General features: G+C 37.6%; 1 protein-coding gene across 1 annotated transcript in view; it reads left to right on the top strand.

Moving 5' to 3' along the window:
- PIK3CB (phosphatidylinositol-4,5-bisphosphate 3-kinase catalytic subunit beta) overlaps positions 1-25,362 on the top strand; it is an 83,268-nt gene that overhangs the window by 22,307 nt on the left and 35,599 nt on the right. The window contains exons 2-8 of the mRNA XM_009649141.2: positions 703-822; positions 15,789-15,974; positions 18,511-18,736; positions 20,304-20,527; positions 23,340-23,522; positions 23,765-23,935; positions 24,804-24,881. Of these exons, the coding sequence (XP_009647436.1) occupies positions 15,822-15,974; positions 18,511-18,736; positions 20,304-20,527; positions 23,340-23,522; positions 23,765-23,935; positions 24,804-24,881 (1,035 nt within the window). The 5' untranslated portion in view covers positions 703-822; positions 15,789-15,821. The remainder of the gene's footprint in view (positions 1-702; positions 823-15,788; positions 15,975-18,510; positions 18,737-20,303; positions 20,528-23,339; positions 23,523-23,764; positions 23,936-24,803; positions 24,882-25,362) is intronic.

The following is a 25,362-nucleotide window of genomic DNA, read 5'->3' on the forward strand; positions in this document are numbered from 1 at the left end:
AGAGCCTGGTTTGCAGGGTAGAGCTAAATGGAGATGGTATCTTGGCTCTGTGGAGATACTTTGTCCTGTACATCTGCAGGATGTTGGTAAGAGGAGACCTATTGAACCTTTCTCCTGCTTTTTCACAAATTGAAATATGAATAAGAAGATGGGATTGCTTGTGTCATCAACTCAAATTCTCCACAATAGAACTACAGATGACATTACACTCTTAAAAAAACAAAACCAAAAAAACCCCCAACCCAAAACCAACCCCCTCCCCACCAAAATAACCCCAGCTTACAACCAAGTATAAAAGTGAAGATGTGGTTAGGAGAGTGAAGGCAGCTCTATTTCCTTTTCTTTTGTCTTTAATTGCAATGGATGTCTTGATCTGATCCAAATTGAGTGTACAAAAATTTAAAAATATTTGTAGCAGCTAAAAAATTCATGATTATGGTACCTGTATTGTCAGAATAAATGACATCTTTACATATTTGTTCCTTTCCTTTTTTCTTTTTGGTAACCTAATGTTTGAGGATCTAACATTCGTTTAATTGTTAGATTGTGTAATGTGAATGTACTGTACTATTTGAAGAGAATGACAATGTGTGGTTAATTAGGTATTTCTGCACAAAAAGTTCATGGAGCTATTAAACCAACTATAAATTGCTGATTTTTCTCATTTGGTTAATTACGTTATGTTGTGTTTTGTTTTTTTAGGTCACATCTAGGTCATCTTGTGGAACCTGCCGAGAAAACAAGGGTAATAGTAAGAAAACGATGTTTAATAAAACTAACTTCCTCGCACAGTCAGACTGAAACAGGAACAGGTTCTCTGGAGTAAGTATTACAGTGTTTTGGGGTTTTCTGTTCGTTTGTTTGCTTGTAAAGTCAGTAGCATGGTTATTAGGCTATTATTGTATTTAATTTTGTTATAGTTGCATTTAAAAAAAAAATAAAAATTGGTGACTCCATACTCATTCCAGTTGTTCAGCTGGTAATGGACAGTCTTTTGGGCTCTGATTGGAGCATCTTCCATCTTGGAAGTAGTTGTATCTTACAATGATTAGATGGGCTTCAGATTTCTCTCTTGGCTCCTGTGTATTCTGGGTATGGTTTTGAGCAGGAGGTGGCCTAGTGTAGATGTAATTACACATAACCCTCAATTTTCTGGTAAAAGTGCTGCCTGTATCTATATTGGGGAAAATCTTTTTAGTAGGGACAGCTGTGACAGGACAAGGGGCAATGGTTTTAAACTAAACCAGGGTAGGTTTAGACTGGATATAAGGAAGAAATTCTTTACAGTGAGGGTGGTGAAACACTGGAACAGGTTGCCCAGAGAGGTAGTGGAGGCCACATCCCTGGCAACATTCAAGGCCAGGTTGGACGGGGCTGTGAGCAACCTGATCTAGTTAGTGGTGTCCCTGCTCCCTGCAGGGGGGTTGGACTAGATGACCTCTAGGGGTCCCTTCCAACCCAACCCATTCTATGATTCTGTGATCTTCCAGGGAATTTGAAAATATAATTGGGTTTTTGGCTGTAGCTTTCCACTCCTGGCACTTTCTGTGTGACTTTCGATGTTTTTGTTGTCAGTATTTTAATGTTTGTCTTGTATTGCAGTTCTGTCATCTATCAAACTAGTGTAAATCTTCAATTTCCGGATCTTAGATATGTCTTTTCTTCACTGTTTCTAGTTAACTTCTAGCTTTTGTGAAGTCTGGGCTGAGATATGTGTCTCATTTATGATCTGAGAAGCTCAGCTACCTAAATCAGGGACTGTGGATTGCACCTTTTGGTACTAGATACCTAAATGTTTATATACTGGTACAGCATAGTTTTTAATTTCTGCCTGTTCCACTTGCTTGAGATGAGAAATGTAATCATTTTTCTGTCACCTAGTTTGCATCAGATTGTAAGACTGTAAACATATTCTTGTAGAGGTTAGAAACTGGGAAAAATCTGCGTAATTTTTTGTCTGATGCAGGTTTTACTCATGCAGTATGAATGTAATTCTGCAGGGGTCACAGGAAATACACTTGAAAGCATAGTTAGGAATGAAAAATATCTGGCCCTTAGAACTGAAAGGGGGTGGAAAATGGTTTTAGTTTACAACAAGTAGATTTTGGCATATTGCTTTATTGCGAAGAGGAAATGACTCTTTTTAGCTTCTTCTTTAAAAAGGGATGTGTACATGGTGCTGTAATTTGGGTAGAAAAATGTCTGTGAAACCTAGTCAGACAAGCTAAACTTTTCCTACTTGCTGTTTTTTCTGAAGTGTTTTTAACTGGTGGACTAAGCCTTTTGGGTTGATAATTTATTTCCTGCCTTTTTAAAAAAGTTATTATAAAATTTCAATTAAACATAGATTTAAAGCGGTTAACGTGCGTGTTGGTTCCCTTTCTATAAGTACTTGAAGCAAATGCTACAATTTTAGGTCAACACATGTAAATTTGTATCAGTTCCTGATCTAGGCTGTATGTCAAGTGATGGGTAAACATACTCACCGAAGGTCCTTGTAGCACCTGGTACTTGAATTCTGACCTCTCAGGTTTTCAGAGACCATGTTGTATGAAGTTATTTGTCCTCTAGTGACTTGCCAAATAACACAGTAGAAATACAGAAATACCTGCCACAATGTCCAAATAAAATAATACCTGATTGCTGCTTACACATTTCTTTTGAGAAGTTAATTCTTGACTCCGGTAATCAAGTTACTGAAGCAGGTGGGCATTAAAGTTGAAACTGAGCTCTCCAAACAAATGGAATGGAAAATGTCCCCTGGAAACAGCTTCAGTCACTTTAAAGGATTGTATATAGGCTTATGCCAGCCACAGAACTTGCTCATCTGTTCAGTAGTCAGTAAACTTGTTTCCTCCCTCCACCCCCCGCCCTTTTTTTTAAGGGAGTTGGAGAATGAGGGTGTTATAACCCAAAATTGATCCTAATTTGTCCTTTTGGGGAAAATATTTTTGAACTCTTTGTTTGTTTTGATTTGGGCATTCGTGTATGCTTGTACAGATTTCGGTCATCGCAAAGTCGTTTGCAGTTGGAATCCTTCATTAAAGTACTGAAACCAGTAAAGCAAAGCCCGAGCAGTGTCTGTATTCGCAGGCAGAAGGCCGGGTGAAGCTAGGGGCAGCGCCGACGGCCCGTGCCGAATCCCACGGCCGGGCTCGGCACCGCTGAAGCTGCACCCGGAACACCGGTCCCCAACTCCGGGCCCTCGGGAAGAGGAGGGATGCTCGCAAACTGGAGAGAGGCTGACGGAGGACTGCTGCTGTGGTGATTAGGGGGCTGCAGCGTGTGACGTTCGAGGCCGGGAGCTGCGTGCATGACCTTCATTTGGAGGAGAAAGATAACCTAGAGTTTTCTGCTGCCTGAAGGAGGATTATAGAGAAGATGTGGCCAGATGTCTGAGAGGTGGAGGGAAAGACAGAATGTAAGTGGCAGAACGCACAAGTTGCAATGGAAGAAATTCCAATTGAACATAAGGAAAAAAATTTCGCTGTGAGGGTGGTTAAGCACTGGAGCGGGCTGCTCATGGAGACCGTGGAGCCTCCATCCATGGAGACTTTCAAAATTAACTGCAAACTCATACGCAACTTGCTTTAACTTCAGTGTTGAAACTCATCTTGGGACCAGATGACTACCAGAGGTCCCTCCCAACCTAATTTGGTCTGTGATTCTTAGATAATCTTAATTATTTTTGGTCCTTACGATGAATGGCCAGGACTACTTTATTACCATTAACTTCATGACAAAAGTATTGATTGCGTGCGATTTTTAGGATTATTCTTTTCTACCCAATGGCATTATATTTCAAGTTGTTTTTATTAATAAGAAGTATCATGAAAAAGATGCATAAAATACATTGAAACATTTGCATTAGACTTGAATTGTTGGATCTCTTTCAGTGCTTGTTCAGCATTGGACAGTACTGTTCATATAACAAACTGCTGTGAACAGCCACCTCTGAATCAGTGTGGTGGGTGATATTGAAGCTGGTGTTGGAAAAAAACTTATCTGCAGAAATCAAGACCAGATTACTCGGTATAAGAAACTGACCCAATCAGGAAGAATGCCTGGTCTGATGAAGCATGTAAGAATTTCCGCCCCCCCCTTAAAGGGCATCTTTTTAACTTTTGGTATCCATGGCATCTCTCTATATGAGACTTCAGCACAGTCTGCTTATGTGATAGCTTTCTGTTTTGGTCTGTGTGCCCTCCTTTTAGGAGAAAATTTCACTCCTAATTAGTTTTCCACTGTTTTTAATTATTTCACTTTTTAACCTCTCTTTCTAGATGCATACAATCTGTCTGATGGAGAATAACCCTCTTTCCTAGAGGTTTTGATTGAAATATCAGAAATAATTGAATATCTTAATCCCTGTGTGAAGAGGTATCTATATATAGGAAAGACTTGATTTCTGGTCTTAACTTTTTTAATAGTAGAAGGTAATCTAGCTCATAAATTTGAGACATAACATTTTAATAGCTGAAGGAAACAGTTGGCTGCTGGTGAAATTTGATGGTCTGGGTCCATTTGTACAGTTCAAAAGGAGAGGAAGTATTAGCCATTTATATATTTAAATGTCTTGTAAGTGGAATGTTTACTCCTCCTTTCCTCCCTGTTTACAGTGGAACAAGTAATTACTCTGAGTGGTAGAACAGGCAAGAAAATACCAGAGTGCAGAACTGCTACTGATTTAATATTTCATAGGGGTTTTTTTGTTAGACTATTAAGAATTCTTCTACAATTCTTGTATAGCAGTGGGGGGATGAGGTCCCTACAGTTTAGTTAGTACAATAAATCAATAAAAGCACAACTCCAGATTATTAATGTACCTTTTCAGATTCATGACAAGTACCTTACATAGTCTTTTGAATAATAGCTTGGGCTATTATAAAGCCAGACCTTTAGGCTTTACTTTTACTTACTTTTTTAAAAATGAGCTTAAGAACTGTAAAGTGGCAAGCCAGCCCTGGGGCTGGAAGACACTGTCACTCTTCTTTTACCACTCATCTGGCTTCTGTTTATATCTTCACTTAGCTGGCACAAGCAGTTATGCAGCTTTGTAGGAAACTGTCTGACTCACCTGTGTTAAAATGACAACTTTGTTCTGGGTTAGGGTTCTTCTGGTTTAAGGTTCAGCTCTTTCTCCTCCTTTCCCCTTCAGTCTGACTGTCCAGGCCTCTTTCTTCCCTTGCTCCAGCTCCATTCACCTTTTTTTTTCGGCTCCATTCACCTTTTTTATTCAGCTCTTTTCTTTGTTTAAAATAGCCATGTGAGCATCCCATCCTGTAAATGTTTAGTAGAATCTTTTTTTAATATTAGAACTCAACATATCATGCTAACCTTCCCGTAGTACACAAAATATCTACATTGATCTAGATTATCGAAAGTGAATTATCTAGGTTGTGAACTAACCAGGTCTAATCTCCCAAATCTTGACTGTGCAGAGCGGGATTCCAGTCAGCTGAAAGGGGATGTTTTCTTATAGTGGCCCCAGCTTCAGTGTGATCCAGTGTCTAAAGACAATTTCAGATGGTAGCATTTAAATGTGAAAGGAGTTTTAGTTCTCCCTGCAACTCACTTTAACTGTACCACACAAAAAGATGGCCTGAAACTCCTTATTTTTATATATATTTTTTAATGTATCTATATAGTAATTTCAAGATAGAGCAAAGGATAGTCATGAATTAGCTGTGAGAGGCGGTTATGTTACCGTAGTATTTTGTGTTCGTTATGAATGATGTGCTGCCTGTGAATTGTCTGAAGTCTATCAGAAGCCTGGGACTTCACTTTTATTCATTTGTTTGGCTCATCATGAGTAATCTTTGGAGGGAGCAAGAACTGTTTACCTGCCTGAGTATAAAGTAATGAGGAATAAGACTTTCTTTTTATCCTCATTGTTCAAACCAGTTCTGATAAGTCTTCTGAGTCTGGAATACAATTTTAATAGTGTTGTTCTCTACCTGTAGACTAGTTTTGCAGGAAGAATTTTCTGAAGACAATCACTTACAGCTAGTTTTAAAATAACAATTTTGTTGAATGATGGAATAATTTCCATAGGAAGGGATGGCCAGAGGTCATCTTAACCATCTGCTTAAATCAAGTTGCTTAAAATTAAATTAAATTTTAATTTGGAACCAGTTAACATGATTGCATTTTTGTAAAAAACCTGCTGAAGTCAATTGAAAATTCAGGTGCTCAGCATTTCTTGAAAACTGGGCCATTTTTATTTAGAGGAATGAATATCAAAGTAGAAATTACTCATTGTGATAAAATCCTGACTTCAGTGTTTAAAACTTAGTGCATAATGCTATGGAGGAATAAAGCTACAGAAGATGAACAGGCAAAAGAATCAGAGACAGTGGAAAAAACCTAATTAAACCTAATTAAATTCTCTTTGTGGAAAATTGTATTTCCTGAGGTGAATGAGAGAATCTAGACTGGAATAGTTGAGAAACCACTCTTGGTACCAGTCTGAGCACTGTGAGGGAATGACATTTAAATAAGGCCTTTCATGTTTTCTATACATAGATATTTTTGGAAAACTAAATGGTGATATTTTTATTCTGATTTCTGGAGGAATCCTGACTAAATGGACACTTAATTTTCTATTCCATAGGGCCAGCTCATGCGGCAGTTGACCTAAACTGCTGGGAAATATTTATAGTACCACATGATCTTTAAAAATAACTTCCCAGACTACACTGTAGATGTCTTAAATTCTTAAAATCTTTGCTATTGTAGGTAGATAATCATGACGTTCCTGGAGTGGAAAAATCTTAGCTTTGCTGATTTAGGCATTTGTATTTATAATAGAGTTGTTTGTATTTACTTTTTGAATTTGTTTAGATTGAAAATTTAGATTGAAATTCACCTATGCAGCTGTAGAAGTCCAGAACCTTGAGTGGATTCACTCTTTAGGGCAAAATAGGAATTTCAGTGGCGTGGTATGAAATAACATACTTCTGACATAAACTTTGTCAGTGCATTAGATCCCATCTTTAAAAGAGGGTCACTATTGATCCTGTGTGAACTGTGAGATCTAGTGAACAGAAAATACAGTTCTTAGTAGTACCTGCATTGCTTAATGTAGGTGTTCTGTCGCATTAAACCTTTAAACAAAACCTAGGTTGCAGTTCCACATTACACCTAATTTCATCCCTGTGACTGCTGCTGGAGGGTAATGACAGTGTTCTCACCCAACCCTTGCTTTAGATGTGGTGCCTGCTGGTCATGGGGTGAGGCAGGTCCTTCCCTGAGTTGATGGAAAACCAGTAATGTTTGTTCGTATTGTTTTTCCATTGTATGGCTAGGGAGCAGGGGACAGCCAGGAAGAGGGAAAAGCCTAACGGCACTGCTTCTGACTGTAGACTGCCCTGAAAGTGAGCTACAGGTAAGGTGAAACTGCATGCAGGAAACAAAGTGACTTATGAGAGTCAAGCTAGTGTCTGAAGTGGTGCGGTTATAGCCAGTGTAAATACAGTGGAAGTCAGCAAAATGGGAGTCTCATGCAATGCTCTGAAACTGCTGCCAGTGAATTGACTGCAGAACAGTCGTCTTGGACCTGTAAGCTCACAGGCTGTGGCAGCAGCTGTGATTTTGTTACACTTTTAGGAGTAGAAGAGACTCTAGTTCTACAGAGCAATGAACTGGAACACTGATCTAATGTATATATTTGATTTCAGAGTCTTCAGAAGAAATCAGACCTCTCTCGAATATAAAGAAGGAGGAACTTTTCCTTTGATTTTTTTTTTTTTTTAAAATGCCTTCTAAGTTTCATAGGACACAAACCTTCCTGCATATTCTGACTCCTTTTCCATCTTTGCTGATAGATTCTTTTCCCTTATTTGTTCTCAAATATTTCATTTATAGCTTGCTCATCTTTTTATAGTACTAGATGTTTGCGTAGTTAGAAAAACGATTACAATGATTATATTGTGGAAGTGCTTGGTGTTTCTTCTACTTAGACTACGTGATATGCTGCTGCTGTTTCCTAGAAAATTACTGTGGTCAGATTGTCATCTAGTCTGTTCTGGACAGTAAGATATTGTTTAAACACTGTTGTATGTCTAGATAGGGTGGCCCTTTTCAACTGCTTTCACTGCTGCAAGACTTTTTTTTTTTTTAGCCCCTTGACTGCCACATGACAGAGCAAGCTGCAGATAAAAAGCTGTATTGATCACAGCGATGATCATCTTGAATGTGGTGCTTAACAGTTGTAGTAACTTATTATATAAAGCAAAGATCTGGATAAGCAGAGTGCTCTTAGCTTTTGCGTAATCAAAACAAACTAGTTCCTGATATTTGTCCTTTATGTGACTATTCCTGTTTGTAGTGAAAAGAAAAATAAATCCAGGTTTGCGTTTAACTTGAAGAGCTGTAGATACTTATGGGCCCTCAAAATGCACCCTCACTTGAAAAGACGGTGTGTAAAAGAAACTTAGTTGTTAAGGAAACGGACTTCATACCCAAGTGAGGGTGCATTTTGACCGCATTTCAAGGGTAGGTGACATCATTTCAGATGTACAGTATCTCTTCAAAAATTTTTTTCTGAAGAGTAGGTTTTCTTGGTGTTATGAAGCAGCCCAGGAGAGTAAATGCTGTGAGAGATAACAGGGCATCAGAATTTTGATAATAAACACCCTCTAACCCTGTTATGTGGGTGTTTATATTTACCATCTTCCTTGCAGCTTCTTTTACTTGTCTTTTATTAGTATTCTTTTTGATTATGCTTCAGGATAATAGATTGAATGTTGCATTGGATTCTACATTGGTGTTCTTTTAATAACAGAAAAATATACCTCAAAGGATGAGTGTTAGGGGATTTGTGTTGTGTTCACAAGTAAAGGATAATTTCTAACTTAATGCCATAGTGTGAAGTTTCACAATTGGTGCATTCTTCACAATGTTGGTTTTAGAACTTAACTGACAGAGATTAATGTTGGATTTTTCTAACAATCCATGTGGATTTGTGAGTACTCTTTAATGTCTAGGTCTTTTGCTGACATCATAAATTATTTTCACAGGAAAGTTCATTACTCCATGTCTAATTTTTTGCAGTGCCTGCAGACAGGCTTGCTCTCTCTGAGCATGCTCTTCTCTTGTTCAGCTCTTCATTTTAGGATAATCCTATGATGTCTTTCTCGCTCTTCAGTCTGTTCTTCGTATCTTCTTGGTCGGCACTGTCTTATGTCAGATATTTACACCTCCTGGATTTAATTCCTTTACATGAGCAAGTTAACTACTCAACGCAGGTAAAACCGAGTTCACAACTCTTACAGCAGTGGTGTGAAGCCTTTGCAGCCAGGTGATCCTGGGCTCTCAGTGCTGTCTTGTCCTGAAGTAATCATGGTGGAATTGTTTGCTACAAACTGGTTTTGCCAGCCTTCTCAGCAAAATGGGATTAGCTTCTGAGTGGATGGCTTACTAAGGGAACACAATCCCAGCTTGTAACCACAGCTTCTGAAACCCTGCTGATCCTTTAGTCTAAAAGATAAGTCTCATAACTCTTGAGGGTGTTCTGAATGCCTGTTTTTTGTTGATTGATATTGTGTAATGTTCCAGTGGTTCTGCTGGTGACTGACACTTGCTGGAAGTGTTGCCTACATTGATTTTACAGGCTGCTTTTGTACCTGCCCAGATTAGCCCAGGCACACATGGTTCTAGTTCCATGTTTTGGTTAGGGAGAAAAAATGAGTGCCTTGCAATTCACAGAAAAACATAGGTAGCTTACTGTTGATTGTCATTGTTCCTGAAACCCTTCTAGGAATCGATGAAGAAGCAGCCTTTTTCTGGGAGTGCTTTTTTTGTTTGTTTGTTTTATTTTTTCCTTTCCTGGTGGTCTCTTTGGTTAAATGAGAAATACTTTTGTTGAGGAGTGGGGGCAAAGCTACAAGGACTCTTGGCTTCTGGAGTAAGGCTGTTAACACTAGAGCAAATTCTTCTGTCTGTCTAGAAATGGTAAGTCCTTTAAAAAACAAAACAAAACCCACACCACCACCACCCCCCCGCACATGCATAAACCCCACAAACCGACAACAGCGAAGAGCCCTGTGCCTGGAAACACATAACTGTTCTCAATAGCTGTTCTGGGACTGGTCTGTTGGCTGGTCTCTCCTGCTTAAAATGTCTGATTATCTTGTGATCAAGGTCACAATAAAAGAGGAAAGACAGAAAATTAAATTCTGTAACTTTCCAATTGGTTTCACAGAGGAAATTCTCACCCTCTGCAGGAATCCATAATGAAGAAAAAAATAGCTTACATTGCTTCTATGGTGAAACAGTCACCAACAGGCAGTCTGGTCTGTTAGTGAAGCAGTGTCAAGACAAGTGAATGTTTATGGAAGAAATCAGTGATGAAAATCTACGTAACTTGATGTATCTTTCACTAGATTCCTCCCTCCCCTTCTACCTAGATGGAACTGTGTTAGTGTGAAGCATTCATTTTGCTTTAGGCATTCTGAATTTTAATTTTCTTTTACTTGGGAATTCTTTATCCCTGCTGAAAGCAAATGAAACTTATTTCATGTGTTGCTTAAGTTGCTCAAAACCTGGGCTGCTGTCAGAAGGGATGGTCCTGCCCTCTTCCCAGCTTAGTGTTACCACCACCTTCCTGTGTTCATGCAGCATGCTTGCTTAGAAAGCTGTTTTGAGTGAAAACTAACTTTAAAGAGGAGAAATACCTAAAGTCTTAGTTGGATCAGTGCTCTGATCTTGCTGACAGGAAGGGCAGTGTGATCTTCTATCAATTTTAACCAGTTGTAAAACTGCACCTTGAGGCCATAGTTACCTGAAGTGGTACAACACAATCTGGAGGCTTGCTGCTGATGAAGAGAGAAGATCCTGCTTCCATTCTTCTTTCGGAGGCTTTGGTACTCTTCAGATCCTTCTGTGACTTTATTCAACTAGATAATGTGGAAGAAGATCACTCATTGATTCCACCTGGATGGTAAGCTGAAAGGGTTAATGAGGAGACTTGACATGCGCTGAAGCGGGTGTGAGGCAGGGGAACAGAACTGGGCAGCCCAGAGTGGAGGGAGCAGAAGGGAGGTTGCCCGCATTCCCCTCCAGCTGTCAGCAAGACTGGCCTTGTATGGCACAGCCTCACTGGGAGTGTGTTATGAAGACCGTAGTATGGCACAGTTGGAGGCTTACAGTCTAGATGTTGATGGCTTGTAGTGATAGTTTTTCTACTTCAGTCTTCATGCTTAGTGCACATACCAGATGTATGATTTATAGATAGAAAAATTGCAGGCAGTTGTCTTAGTTTGAGAAACCTTATTGTAGGGCTTCTTGTTTGTGTACTTTTAAATAAGTTAATACAAAGATGAGTGTTAAATTTTCTTTCTCTGTTTGTCATTCTACAGATGTTATACTAATCTGTGTTCCATATATTTCCATCACTCCAAGCAGCTGTTTCAGAACTGCTGGTCTATTAAAATACAAATTGAGCTGTTATAAGATTGTGTGTGCCTATGTAGACACACATACACGTAGATCTGAAATGTGTAAGTCAAAATCTAGACCAAATTTACACTTTATATGGGAAGGTTTGTATGCTGTGACTTAAAAAAGCATTAGTTTTGGGGTTTGCTGCTATTAAATTCAAATAATCATTGGTTAGATACTTGAGTAGCCAAGATTAAGTACTCTTTTAATGACTTCCTTCTTTTGTATGAGAAGTTGTTTTTTACTGTGACAATAGGTAAGAATAGCTATGAGGTTAACAGCCTGAAATAGCTTTTTATTATTATTTTGATTGCTGGTTTTTTCCTTTAGCTGGAAGTTGTTTTAAAATGTCTCTTGTGTTATTGCTCCCAATCCAGATGGCTTTCTGCCTTTGTTTCAGTTACTAGATGTGATATTGTTAGTCACTAGTGCCACCACACATGTTACAGTTTGGCCCATGACTCATTCTCACAGCCATCTTATGTTGGCAATTGGTGTTATTCTCACTATAAATACTTGTTCTCTCTTGACCCCTGTGATGTCAGCTACTGGTGGAAACTGGGTGCTGACTGTAAAAGGCACTAACCTGAGGAAGGAAATATGCCAGAAAGCAAGAATAGCTTCCTAGCATGCTCGGATTGGCGTGATGATTGCTCTTCTCTTCTTAATTGAAAATGTAAATGGAATTTTAAAAGATTCTGATGTCTGTGTTGGAAGTCCGTAGTTATAAACAAATACCTTACAAGAACTTTATGTGTGATCTCTAGGTTATAGGGTATGTAGCAGCATTTTTAAGTCTTGCTGCTTTGAATATATTAAACTCCTGTTGATGCACTAAAGTGGTTTCAACAATTGCAAATGTTGTGGAAAAACATCTGAAAGAGGCTGAAAATAGAAAAGACCTTATGCTGAATTAAAATAGAAATTATGAATGAAATAACTACGTAGAATAGATTAATATTTTCCTTGCTTCTGTACCTATTCAAGTAATGCTTTATAATGGCCATACCATTTCATTTTACCATGATAACCACAGAAGATAACCAAATATAGACTGTGTGCATTCAAGTATGAAAAGTCTTTAGTTTTGCATAACTCAAATGATTTTTCTGTGTCTGCTATTTCAGTTACAACAAAATTGCAGACAAGATTTTATGGCTAGAAGTAGCTGGATGGGAGAAAAGAAGTAATATCCCATTTAAATAGCATCTTGTTAAAGTTACACTGATTGGTAATGAGAAACTACACATTTTCTCCAGATTTCTTGCGTAGATGCTGTGTTATTCTTATAGTGTAGTCTGTGTTGCATGGTGTGGGGTTAAGTTTTTCATTTAGACAATTCAAGAGCTCGCGCACCATGATTCTATGTTAAACTTTCCACACCCATTGATGAGTGAATGGATGGATTGGTAAAGATCTGGTAATTAAGATAAAATATTTTCATACCTCATTTTCTTATTGTCATCAGGTCTACATTCCCACCCACCAGTTCTTTTTGTTTGATTGTCTGATGCAGTGTAGTGGATTTGTTTAGGGAATGAGGACCTAATGATGACAAACCATTGTTTGATAATGGTGATGGTAGGAGCTAGCTCCCTAATTGTTGCTTCTGATGAGGAAAAATACTTTTCCCTATGTGTTTATGCTTTCTGAAAGGTAAAGGGCTTTGTATGCTGTTAATGAAAATTCTACTATATTTTTATGTAGTACAAACAAAATATTAAGTGATCCACATACTTGGTGTGGTAACAAGATGTGTTGGCAGCAGCTATGCTTGCATGGGTCCTCACAACTTTGCTAAGGCTGAATGGAAAGGTTTCAAAATTATTTGGGTGCTCTATCCCAGCCAAAACCAGGACAATTACTCAGTGTATTTACATGGCAGTTAGAGGTGAGACCTAAGCATGTCATCTCATATCTAAGGCAGCTTTGAACTGGCAAGCTGATAGTAGCACAGCTGCGGTACCAAACAGCTGCTTTGAGTATTTAGCTGGGCTCCATGTGGGTTTTGGGCCTGCCATTCCATTGGTGACTGGTAAGCTTTAGGAGATTTCTGTTCTTTCTAGTCAACCCCCTTTTTCTGCTGGAGATTATAATCTCTTGAATTTTTCCAAATGTTAGATGAGCCATTTTATATATTTATAGTAGCTGGAGGGATAGAAACCAATATGAAGGAATATGAGGCAGAGATGGACTGTGAATATTTTAGTGACAATTTAAATGGTACTATTTGTTTAACAGTGGTGATCAGTAAAAGTTTGCACTGAGCAGCCCTTTGTAATATGTACAAAATATGAATAGCTTTTTTGTCAATGAAAAGTTTTGCTTCTCTAGTTGTTAGATTTTTGCACTGCTGGCATATTCTATTATCCATTGTAGGCACATTCACATTCAGCTTTCCCCTGCGCGTGCTTGCTTGCTTATTTGTTTTGTTGCAAGCTGTCTGTATAAAGCAGGGGATTACAAAGAGACTTTCTGAAGTACCACTTTCGTATTTCTGTTGTTGGTTAAGGGTGATGATGCATATAGCAAATTACTTGGTTTAAAAGCCTACCAATTTAAAAGCGTTAAATTTCTGAAATAGGAATAGCAAACAAATTTAACTCACTGTAAATTAAGGGTTAACTCCTGCATATCATAAAGTTTGGATTTAGTAGCTGGTGGTGTGACTTTAACCGAACTAAGGTGTTTTATAATGAAAAAAGATAAGCTGGAGAGGGAGTGGAATAAAACACATTTGTTATCATGTAGTTGGTCTCCTGGAGTTTTGTGGCAGGTTCTATTATAGTGTATTATAAAAAAAAAATGTCTCGTTGCTTGTTTTGGGAGGAAAATAATAATGAAGTGCTTTGGGATTGAAAAGCTATATTCATAAATGCATATACATTTGGAAAGTCTGCACAGCATGATAATTATCTGCAATTCTATGGCATGACCAATTTAGGCAGTCTTGTCCTGTGTCTAGGTATATGCCTTTGTAGCTTTAGAACCTGTAGAAAGGATTACCTTTTGATAATGGATTTTTGCCTAGTGTCTTATCAAAGGGGAAAATATTGTGTCAAACAGACTTTTTAGCAATGTAGTCAGCAGTGGTGATTGGCTTTCCAGAATGCTGTTGTGCTAATTTTTTTTTTCTTTTTTAAATTTGCTGATGAACTTGTTTGAACCTGGTCTGTGATGTATAAAGAACAGCAGCCCAGTGTATTGGTTACATCCTGCTTTTTCTGCTGGTGCTGTAGTAAGGGAAATACCTTCAGCTAAGTAGAACAGGCATGATTTCATAGCAGAGAAGGGATCTAGAAGAGAAGGGAGGGAGCGATAGAAAAAGCTGTAGTAGTAGTGGAGCTGCACATTCTGGCTTATTTTTTACAACTGTTGATTTCCCACATCTTGTGATGTCCAACAAGAATTAGAAAGGTGTAGAGGGGTAACTTGCTTTTATTGGAGAAGTGCTTTACAAAAGTGTTTTACAACACTTCCCAACCCTTTGTCAGCTCAAGAGCATTGTCTGGATGAAGAGGAAGGTAATAACTTCAGTGAATACTGATTGAAAGGAAAACGCATCTTTAGTGGTCATGAAAGGGTAAGACTTGGAAGGTCAGAAAAACTAGTGATAACGTTAAGAGTACATAAAAATGTCTTGAAATATGAAGGATAAGTAATCAGGAAACCAGTGTAGTGAGTTGAAGTAGATCACACAAAGGGTTTCCCCCTACCTTGCATTGGATGTAGTTTACACTGTGGGTTGAACTCATAGGAGGTGATCTTTCTTTTAAAGGGAGCGTGAATTGAGATAAATTGTCTTTAGAGGAAAATGTCACTTTCTAATAGGGCTGAGGATGGTTTTTCTGCTATTAATGTAGACTTCCAAGTTGAATATGTAGCTCTGGCCACATTTGTGGACAACTAACAGGAAATTTGCAAAAACAATTATGGAAGTGATTGTCTGTTTTCATATTAAATATTTCCATGCTTCTCCCAAGAATTTACTTAGATTGTATTTTATGCAGGTAAATAGTTTATTAAAAAATCTAAAATTAATTTCTAACTTTGTTTTATCTAACCTCTGATTAGTTATTTTTTTCTCTTATTACTTTGTCTTAATGATATAAACATCTCAACAATAGCGCTTTACCAGTCAAGTACTTTTATTATACTAAATGGAATTAATGAGTAAAACTATGCTTATGTGTTTACAGTACTGGCATTTGAGACCCCAGACTTGCAAGCTGAGCTGTACAAGCAGGCTTATGTAAACTTTCCAAAGGCTTTAAAATGTGTGTCTAATTATAGAAGGTTACATATACAGATATTTTTTTTTTTTTTTTTTTTTTTTTTCCCCTAAGGCCATGTGGTTATGATATTATTGAGATTCCATAATGCCTCCTGCCGTGACAGACAGCCTTGACATCTGGGCAGTGGATTCACAGATTGGTGCTGATGGCTCGATATCTGTGGACTTCCTGTTGCCCACTGGAATCTACATCAACCTGGATGTTCCTCGAGATGCCACCATATCTCAGATTAAACAGGTAATACCAAATAGTCAATTAACTGAAAAGTTAACATATCTGGAATGAGTGCTGTTTCTGATTTTCACGTGCCTTTTGGCAAATCAAGTAATGAATTTGAGTAGGCATAAAAAATAATGTATTGAAGGCGTGTGCATAGCAGATTGATTAATAAAGATGTGTATGTGTCTGGGGATTTGGAATGGTTTGGGGCAGATGGCAAGGTTCAGAGAAATTACTTCTTGCTGATGGTTACACTTCAGCAGAGATTATGCAAACAGCTCTATATTAATACTGGATTGCTACATCTAAACCTCTTTTTAACACATTGGTAATACATTGTATGTTTATTTAACATTTCTCTGATTAAAGTGGAAACAGGAGACGCTGTGTGTAATTTGATTTTTAATGTAGAAGTGTCAGATTGTGTGCCTGCTTCTTGTGATTGACACCAAAGATGGATGCTTTAAAAGCTATGTATGCCACTTCTTAAAGGAGTTGTACAAGTCCCTTGTAGGGCATCACTTAAAAAGTGAGGGAATACTCAAATCAAAGGAAGGGGAGCATATAAAGAAGTAACCACAGAGATTAAAGAATAATCAACTGAGCTTTCATCAGGTAACGGCCATGTGAGGGCTTTTAGACAAGTTACTTTGGAATTAGGGAGTGGGTGAATTACACCACCAAGTAATCTGCTCCTTGAGCATAGTAAACTTCTAAAAGAAAATGAAGAAGTGTGATTTCTCATTCTATTGCATTGCCTAGTAAATAAGTACATTGTTTTTCATTCCTATTCAGTCTGACAGTATTCACTTGTTTATAGAAATTATTTTCTTTGCATCAGGAGTAGCTTCATGTTATTCATTGTACTTCTAATTTGAAACTTTCTAGGCACTGAAGTTTGGGGTTTGTTTTGGTTTTTTTTAATGCAGTAGACCACTTAGTATTTTAGAAGAAATGAGAGTGCCACTACAAATTAAAGTGATCCAAGAAATAAGTTTTGTGCTATACTGAAATACTTGAAATAATTCAGACTGGAAAAATATTGTTGTTTTAGTAAAAGGGTAACCTGGGCAACTACATGTTAGTTGGTGGGTAAGATAATGTAATGGCTGATAGTGATTTCAACTGAAAAAGAATTTAAAAAACAAGTGTGTGACAACATTAAGGGACTTGAACTAAGCGTTCTGGTCTTCTTGATGGTTGTGACACATTGAAACTTAACATGCTAGAAACAGGTTCCATTGATATGGAGCTGTTTTTCAAAGGAAAGGAATGTTGATCGAACTTACATTACGGAGGTCTTTCATGGAAACCACTGTATTTGAAAACAAAACAAAAATGAGGACTTTGACGGCATACCGGACTAGTAACTTTGCTCCCACTGTGTTGCTGTGACAAGCCCTAATACGTGGACCCTGTATCGAGGACTTGAGAGCAAATATAAGGAGCTCATCTTGTACATGAAACTGTTGGGATTAAAATAAGAGAACAGAGCAAAAACAACTGATTATTTGAGGGCTGAAGAATTTTTCATTTCTGTAGACTTTATAATTCTACCACGCCAATACTTGGGATGGTGGAAATGGCTGCTTTCAGTGGAAGTCAGTTTCAGGGACTTCATGGCTCTTTAAATTTTACAATCATTAAGGGATATAAGTAGGTGGAAATTGAAGTTAGACAACTCAGGAGAAAAAAAAAAAGGTAGAGATTTTTAATCAATATAACTAGCTATTGGAGAAGAACATGGGCAATAATAGATTTAATCTTCTGATACCTTTGAAGTTGGAATTTTTGCTCTACACCAAAGGTAGTTGCTGGGTTCAGCTCTCACTCAGCTAGGCAAAATATGCTGGAATATATTTCTGGACGGCAGAATTCATTGTACAAATCTATGAAATATATGCAGGTATGTTCAGTTTGGCAAAAGGAGTTTGGTTCAGCTCCAATTATTAGAGAAGAGGTTTTTGCCATTGCATTATTGATCCTTCAGTTCCTGTTTCAAAGTAAGTTTCAGAAACAAATCCATAAAATGTAAACTTTTTAAAATTAGGACAAAAATATTCTCACAGATACGAATTTGAATAGTATTTAAGTTTGGAGAGCTCTTTTTACTTCCAATTTTGATTTCTGTTAAGGATTTGATGTATTTTATGTACTTGATACATTTGTCTTACTTAAGGTATAATCTGCTACTTAAGTGTTCAGTTCAGGAAAGCATTGTTTGGTGTTCTGTGGGTGAGTTGCATGGCTCAGTGGCATGCCAGCAATTTAGAAATAAATTTACTTTAAGCTTCTCCAGACAACAGGGGATTTTTTTTTTATTCATGAATTAGTTCCATAGTGGGAACTTACTGTCTATATATTACAATAATTACTGGAACAAAGCAAAGTAAATATGTAATGATATATAGGGATAAAAATGAACCACGTTAGCAAACATGTTACTCTTATGTTCTTTTGGGAACATAAATGGAAATTAATGTTGACTTCAGTGCCGCAAGATATGTCCATGCTTTCTTGTTTTGTTTTATTTATTTGCTTATTTTCTTTGCAGCTGTTATGGAAGCAGGCACATGCCTATCCACTCTTTCATCTCCTCATGGAGATTGACTCTTACATGTTCTCATGTGTGAATCAGACTGCTGTACATGAAGAGTTAGAGGATGAAACACGGAGACTTTGTGATGTTAGACCCTTTCTTCCCGTCCTTAAACTAGTGACAAGGAATTGTGATCCAGGAGAAAAGTTGGATTCTAAAATAGGTGTCCTTATAGGCAAAGGTAATTACACTTAATTTTTTTTTTTTTTTAAAATGAGGGTAAACTTTGTTTTGTGTGAGGGTCTTAATTGGGCAGGTAACAGTGGAAAAATTGGGAGGGGGGAATTATTTCCCGGACAGAATTTACCATTCTCAAACTAATACTGATGTAGTTTAAAAGAATTTAAATACTCAAGATGAAACATTTCAAAATTGTTGAAAGCTACTTTCTGTATTGCATTTCGGCTCTGTATCGTATTACTACATCAATTGAGCACATTTTATCTTACTAGAGGAGGGAAAAATCTGTAATACTATTACTAAGTGAAGGAAAGCATAATCCCTGAAAAGTGTTATCATAAACAGCCTAACAGCAAACTAGAAATTATTATGGTTTTTTGTACATGGTTTCTGAGTTGGTTAACAATATGATTCTTGTTTCTGCTCTCAGTTATGGCGCTGATTTTCAGCAAACAATGAAAAGCTATTTTTAGAAGTTTCACAGTAACTTGTTCTTGATGTTATTTCAGAATTTTCAGCTTTTAAATCTACTCTGCTTGGTTATACAATTAAGATTGACAGGGTCGTGTGAGGTCATATGTCTTGTTTTAAAACAATGGACCATTGTTAGCTCTTTTATAAAGACTGCAGGTTTTGTTTAGATTTCAGCAGTACGCTGTCTGCCTATTTGTTAAAGCTGACAATGGAAGCAGTTAGCCAGTTTAACCATTCAGACATATTCTGACAGATTCTGAGAGATTCACATTCTTTGATTGAATATTTTGCTTATTATAGCTGTGCAAGATCCTTCCTTATACAGCCCCTATTCTCTACCTTAGCAGTGGAAAAAATGTGTTCCTGTCTAAGCTTCTAAACTTAGTGTTTTGTTCTCAGAAAGTGTTTGGTGCTTTGTGTAATTTGGACAATGTCCTTGAAAGTTCAGGAGAAAAAGAAAGAAAGAAACACTTGCAGGCCCTATACCTCCTGAAGTACTGAAGAATCACAGCTGTGTGGACTCTCCACTGCGTATTCTGTCTTCACATGCTTTAAAGGAAAGGAACTTTACTGGTCTTTGGTTGAAATTTCAGTCCTAGCATTTTGACTTACAGTCCCATTATCCTTCTTTTTGTCTTCTTTTCTAAAAAAGATTGTCCTCTTTCTGTGGCATTTAAAAAAAAAAAAGTTTGCAAGCACCTCTTCGCCTCTGTGGTCTTTATGATGCATTTGCTGTGCTTTCTTTACATTTGCTGTTGTGAGGAGAGACTTCAAACTTTCCAAACTATCTTGAACTCAGGGTGAGGTTAGGTTTTCCATTTAATAGTACCGAAGAGAGGCATTGGTTCTTCCTGTTTAAGCTAAACTCGCATGCCAGGTTGCATAGGAATTGTACAAGCAACTTTGTAAGTCTACTGATGTACAGGGCAAGGTCGAACCCAACTCAATTTTGAACACCTGTTTTGGATGGGATGTCTGAAGAAAACCACTTATGTAACCTTAACTTAAAGATAATAAAAGTTTCAGTGGAATAGTAAATAGATGGGCAGTATTTGTACAGGTATGTATCCTTTTGTTTGCTTGAATTCTCTCAGGTCTCCATGAGTTTGATGCCTTACAAGATCCTGAAGTGAATGACTTCCGAGCTAAAATGCGTAGAATCAGTGAAGAAAAGATTCAGTCACTTGTGGGTCTCTCCTGGATGGACTGGTTAAAGCACACTTACCCACCAGAACAGGAACCTGTTATCCCAGAGAGCTTCCAAGATAAGCTCTATAGTGGAAATCTTGTAGTAGCTGTTCATTTTGATAACTGCCAGGTAGGAATGGTTGTTCATCATATTTCCTGTACTATTCTTGATCCTCATCTGAACTAGCATGTGACTGATCAAGGATGTAAATGAAATAGAATACTAATGTTATGGTGTTTGCTTTAAAATGCAAATTCTTTTACCAGGGTCCTTGACTCTTGAAAGAAAGTGAAGATGTGAACCTGCAGTTCTGTCTCTAAAGTCAAAACGTACAACTTGTATATTCCGTATTATTTCTCCTTCGTTGAAACATAAGACATAACTCAAAGTTGTCAGGACTTTTTTGGCCAACTGTTACGGTATTGCTTTGCTAGCGTTCAATTTTAGGTTCAGGAGATGCTGGTGAATTAGGAGGCAACATATTCAACACTTTTGTTGTGATTCATTGTTTAACATCTTTGAGGTTTATCTGCTAATTAGGTTGAGCAATACACTTTAAAAAAAGAGGAATTAGTATTTCTCATGCTAGACATGGATATAGACAAATAAAACACTGAGACTTGAGAGTTACCTTTTTATTTCAGCTAACAGATCCATAGCTTATTTTTAAATTAAAAGCCCCTTTAGTTTCCACCTAAAATGATTTGGCTTCATTTTTTTTGATGTTGAAGTTGCTGATTCTACTTGAGTCCATTGTTCCCATTATTCATTTTTGCACTGTGTTCTTTTTGATAACAGTGAGTGATCAGCATGGGAAACCTTAAAGTCTCACAAGTGTGTACATGTATCAAGCTATATTTGATGTCCATTTTGACCTAGGTGCTAGATACTGATTTTCTAATGATTCAGCTGATTTAATTTACAAAGCTATATTCTTTCTGATGCTATCCTTTTAACTTCAAAAATAAAAAATCCAAAGTGGCAAAATCATCTGATTCTGGAAACACTAAATGCAGAGGTCAATACCAAATTTGGCCACCAGTAACACTAGCTGATGCTGAATGAATAGGTGATTTTGTGACAAAACCTTTTTCCAGTCCTCTTTGGCTTAGTAGAGGACTTGTAGTTGTCTAGGAGTGAGAATATCTGTTTGTCAGCTTTTGATTAAGATACTGTGTATATATATGCATATGATAACAATACAAAAGCAGTGCAAAAGCTTATGCTGCTGCAGAATGCTGCAGAATGCCTGCCACTGTAATAGCTTAGGCTGCTGACATTTCAGATGTTTCAAATACTTCTGCTGCCAGTTCTGACCTTCAAAGCTATTAACAGTTCAAATCTGAGCTGCTTTTTAGAGCGGTAAACTCTGTTCTAGACTTTAGTACTTGCACCGAGTACTAAAAATCGTCTCAGGAGAATTAAATAGGAATATATGGGGACTGTTGTGTTCTTTCAGTAGGAATGCTGCAAGACGAGAGAAAGGAATATTAAGATACTTTTTGTCTAGAATGTGTGGGTGAGCTACCTAATTGTCTCCGGAGCAAGAGAAAGAGACTGATCCCCATTTCTGCGACATATGTGTAGAGGCCTACAATTTGGAAGTAAGGCAGCCATCATAGAGCACTAGCTTCCTGGGAGGAAAAAGTGTCCTTCCCTGTCTACTCACTATCAGTTATGATAGGAGAAGAAAGCCTTCATGCTTTGGCAGCTTTCTGAAAGGGGGAAGCTCTTATGAGCCATGCAGAAACTGAGAAAATAGAGAATTAATTTTGCCTGACTTTACAGTCCCTTTTATTCCTGGAAACATTCAAGACCAGGTTGGATGGGGCTCTAAGCAACCTGATCTAGTTAGCAGTTTCCCTGCTCACTGCAGGGGGGTTGGACTAGATGACTAGATGACCCCTCTAGGGGTCCCTTCCAACCCAAAACATCCTATGATTCTACAGAGTTAGATTTTTCCATTAGGGCAGCTTGGCTTCTTACCAGTGAACTTCTGTACAGGTAAAGCACAAGTCAAAAGAATGTAAACCAGACAACACTTCACACTTGTAAATAACTGCTTTTAGAATGCTTGCATCTTTGAGTGTGTGTGTAAATAAAAAAATCAAAACCCCAGAACTCACTGAATCCACCTTTGCAAATGAACGCGTGCAGAGCATAATGTGGCCGATGAAGGGAGCTGAAAGATTTCACAGACAATCTTTTACTTTAGGAAATTTAAATCAACTTGACATTTTTTTTAAGATTTAAAAAAAAGAAAGTAACGTCTTACCTGTGCCTTTTTGGAATGCATCAAAATTAGAGATACTTTGGAAATATGTAGATAGCCTCTAAAGTTATGATAAAAATTTTCTTTGAAAATGCAGTCTTTCCATGTTGTATTCAGAACACTGTTGGCTGCTCCCCCTCTTTTTCTGCACACCTCCAAATAAGATGGTGGGTTTGTACATAAGGCAAACTAACAGTTTCTTCTGCTTTATTACTTGAAGCTTTCTTTTTCTTCTGAGTACAGTGGTACCTAGGAAGAGGATAACTTGCTGGTGGCCAGAAAGAAGAAAAATTTACACATCTAATACTGCTAAATACCTTTAAATGTATGCATGATTTATTGTCAGCCTCATTCACAGTCTAAAATACAAGCTTCTAGATCGATATCCTGATCTAGAAGTCTTTAAATCACTGCTGAATCAATTAGATAACGTTCTGTGTTCTTAAAAGTTTTTCTGATACTGTCAGAGTTTGGGAATTGACCATTTTGCAGCTTTTAGGGTGACTATTGCTGTGACTGCACTGAAGATCTAGAGGTTAACTGTAAGTGTTGAAATAGACTGTCTTTAACAGTTAAGTATTTCTACCTATTGTGCATGCTACGATTTAAGTCTTGTATGTCTGACTATGACAAGCTTGACATTCAGTGTTCCTGTTTGTGTTTTGTTAGGATGTATTTAGTTTTCAGGTGTCTCCTAACATGAATCCCATCAAGCTGAATGAGCTGGCAATCCGAAAACGTTTGACTATCCATGGGAAAGAAGATGAGGAAGTTGATCCTGCTGACTACGTGCTGCAAGTTAGCGGAAGGCTAGAATATGTTTTTGGCGATCACCCATTAATTCAGTTTCAGGTACATAAAGCTCTTCGGACCTTACTGTAACAGTTCTCTAGTGCCTTGGCCAAAATTTGACCTTGGTCAGCTGTGCTGAACAGTACTACACTTCCTCCTCATGCCTGCTGCCCTCTCCAATTGTAAAATACAGTGCACCATTTCCTTTTTATCTTTGCAATATATTATTGTTTCTTTGATTTGAAAGTTGCTGTAGAATTAGTCTGCTAGCTGATAACAACTTGTTTTCCGTGGGCTTTCAGTATATACGCAACTGTGTGATGAACAGGACTCTTCCTCAGCTGACTCTCGTTGAGTGTTGCACCATAAAGAAAATGTGTGAGCAGGAGATGATTGCCATAGAAGCTGCCATAAACCGAAAATCATCCAACCTTCCTCTTCCTCTGCCACCAAAAAAAACAAGAGCAACAACAGTAAGTTGATATGGAGAATATCTAATATCCGAAAGGACAGTGACTTGTGGAATATAAATCACAACGCCTGGGATTTGTGCTGCTATTACTACTGTTTTCCAGTGTAGGTCACGTGGGTCTACTCAGAGCCTCCTGTTGCTTGTGAGGAGGTCTACATCAGAAATAGCAGACCTTGAGGCTTTTTGGAAATTTCTTATCTTCCCTCGCGTCATTCATCCTCCTTCTCCACACTGTTTCCTTTCCATTGCTATTGATTCTACTTTTATTCACAACCCAGAAGAGCGGATAATAATCTGTTACCAGCAGCTGAAGAAGTTATTGCAGAGAACCTGGATTCTTCCACTTCAGCACCATGTGTAGGCTCCACGAGCTTGGGCTGTGATCTCTCTTAGTAGCCCCGATATCTTACATGGTGGTGCCACTTCAGTGATGGCAACTTTTGCCATCATTTACATCTGACTTTTCTTTTAATATGGTGCTTCCTTTATTGCTAAACTTGGAGCCTAATAGTTTATGTACTGTCATTCGAAGAAATGTGGACAGACTTTGCTCTGTTACACTCTTTGTATATACAGAATGAACAATAAATTTGAAGGCTTATTGTCAGCAAGCAGTACTCAGTGTATTTTCTCACCCCACCCCCCTGTCAGCTGAGTGTTTTTTCTAACTTTTTTTCCCTTTAGGGCATCTTGTATGCTCTTGCAGTTATGATAACCAATTTAATTTTTAAGATTTCAGTTTTATATTTTTAAAAATGTATCTTTTTCTGTTTGTATTTGGCTTGCTTAAAATGCTTAGCTTATATAAAATAGGTCTCAGTATGTTACACTGATTAAGAACGAACTTGTATCTTTGTTTCCCTTCTCAGAGTGTATGGGATATTTCCAACCCTTTCAAGATCATTCTGTTAAAGGGTAATAAACTAAATACAGAAGAAAATGCCAAAGTAAGTAACTATGCCTAGTATCAGAAGACGTTCTGTTCATCATTTTAATGATTTTCAATATTTAGTGAAGTCAAAATCATACAGATTTCAATTCAGCCAAAGTGTAAGCATTTTCAGTTGTTCCCAGGTATATTGGTAGTATGGGTTAAAATTTTCTTTTATAGCTAAAGGATTGCTTTATTGTCTGAAGTTGCACATGTGCATTAGAACGTTACCAGTAATCATGGACAGTATGACACAAATGTTCATACGGCACTTGATTTTTTTTTTTTTAAGATGGTATCTGTAAAGTACCAGTATTGGTGTGAAATAAGCTTATTCAAACTAAACTCTTGTAAACATCTGACAGAATTAGATTAAATATTAAACGTTTTTCAACAGAACATAAGGTATTTTTGTAGTCCAGAACATATTCTATGTGTGTCTAAGCATGGACTGCATGGTTCTTTGCAATCTGTCTTTTATTTTCTAAACCTGCTGA

The sequence above is a fragment of the Egretta garzetta genome, unplaced genomic scaffold, assembly GCF_000687185.1.
Source record: "Egretta garzetta isolate BGI_Z169 unplaced genomic scaffold, ASM68718v1 scaffold161, whole genome shotgun sequence".
Lineage (NCBI taxonomy): Eukaryota > Metazoa > Chordata > Aves > Pelecaniformes > Ardeidae > Egretta > Egretta garzetta.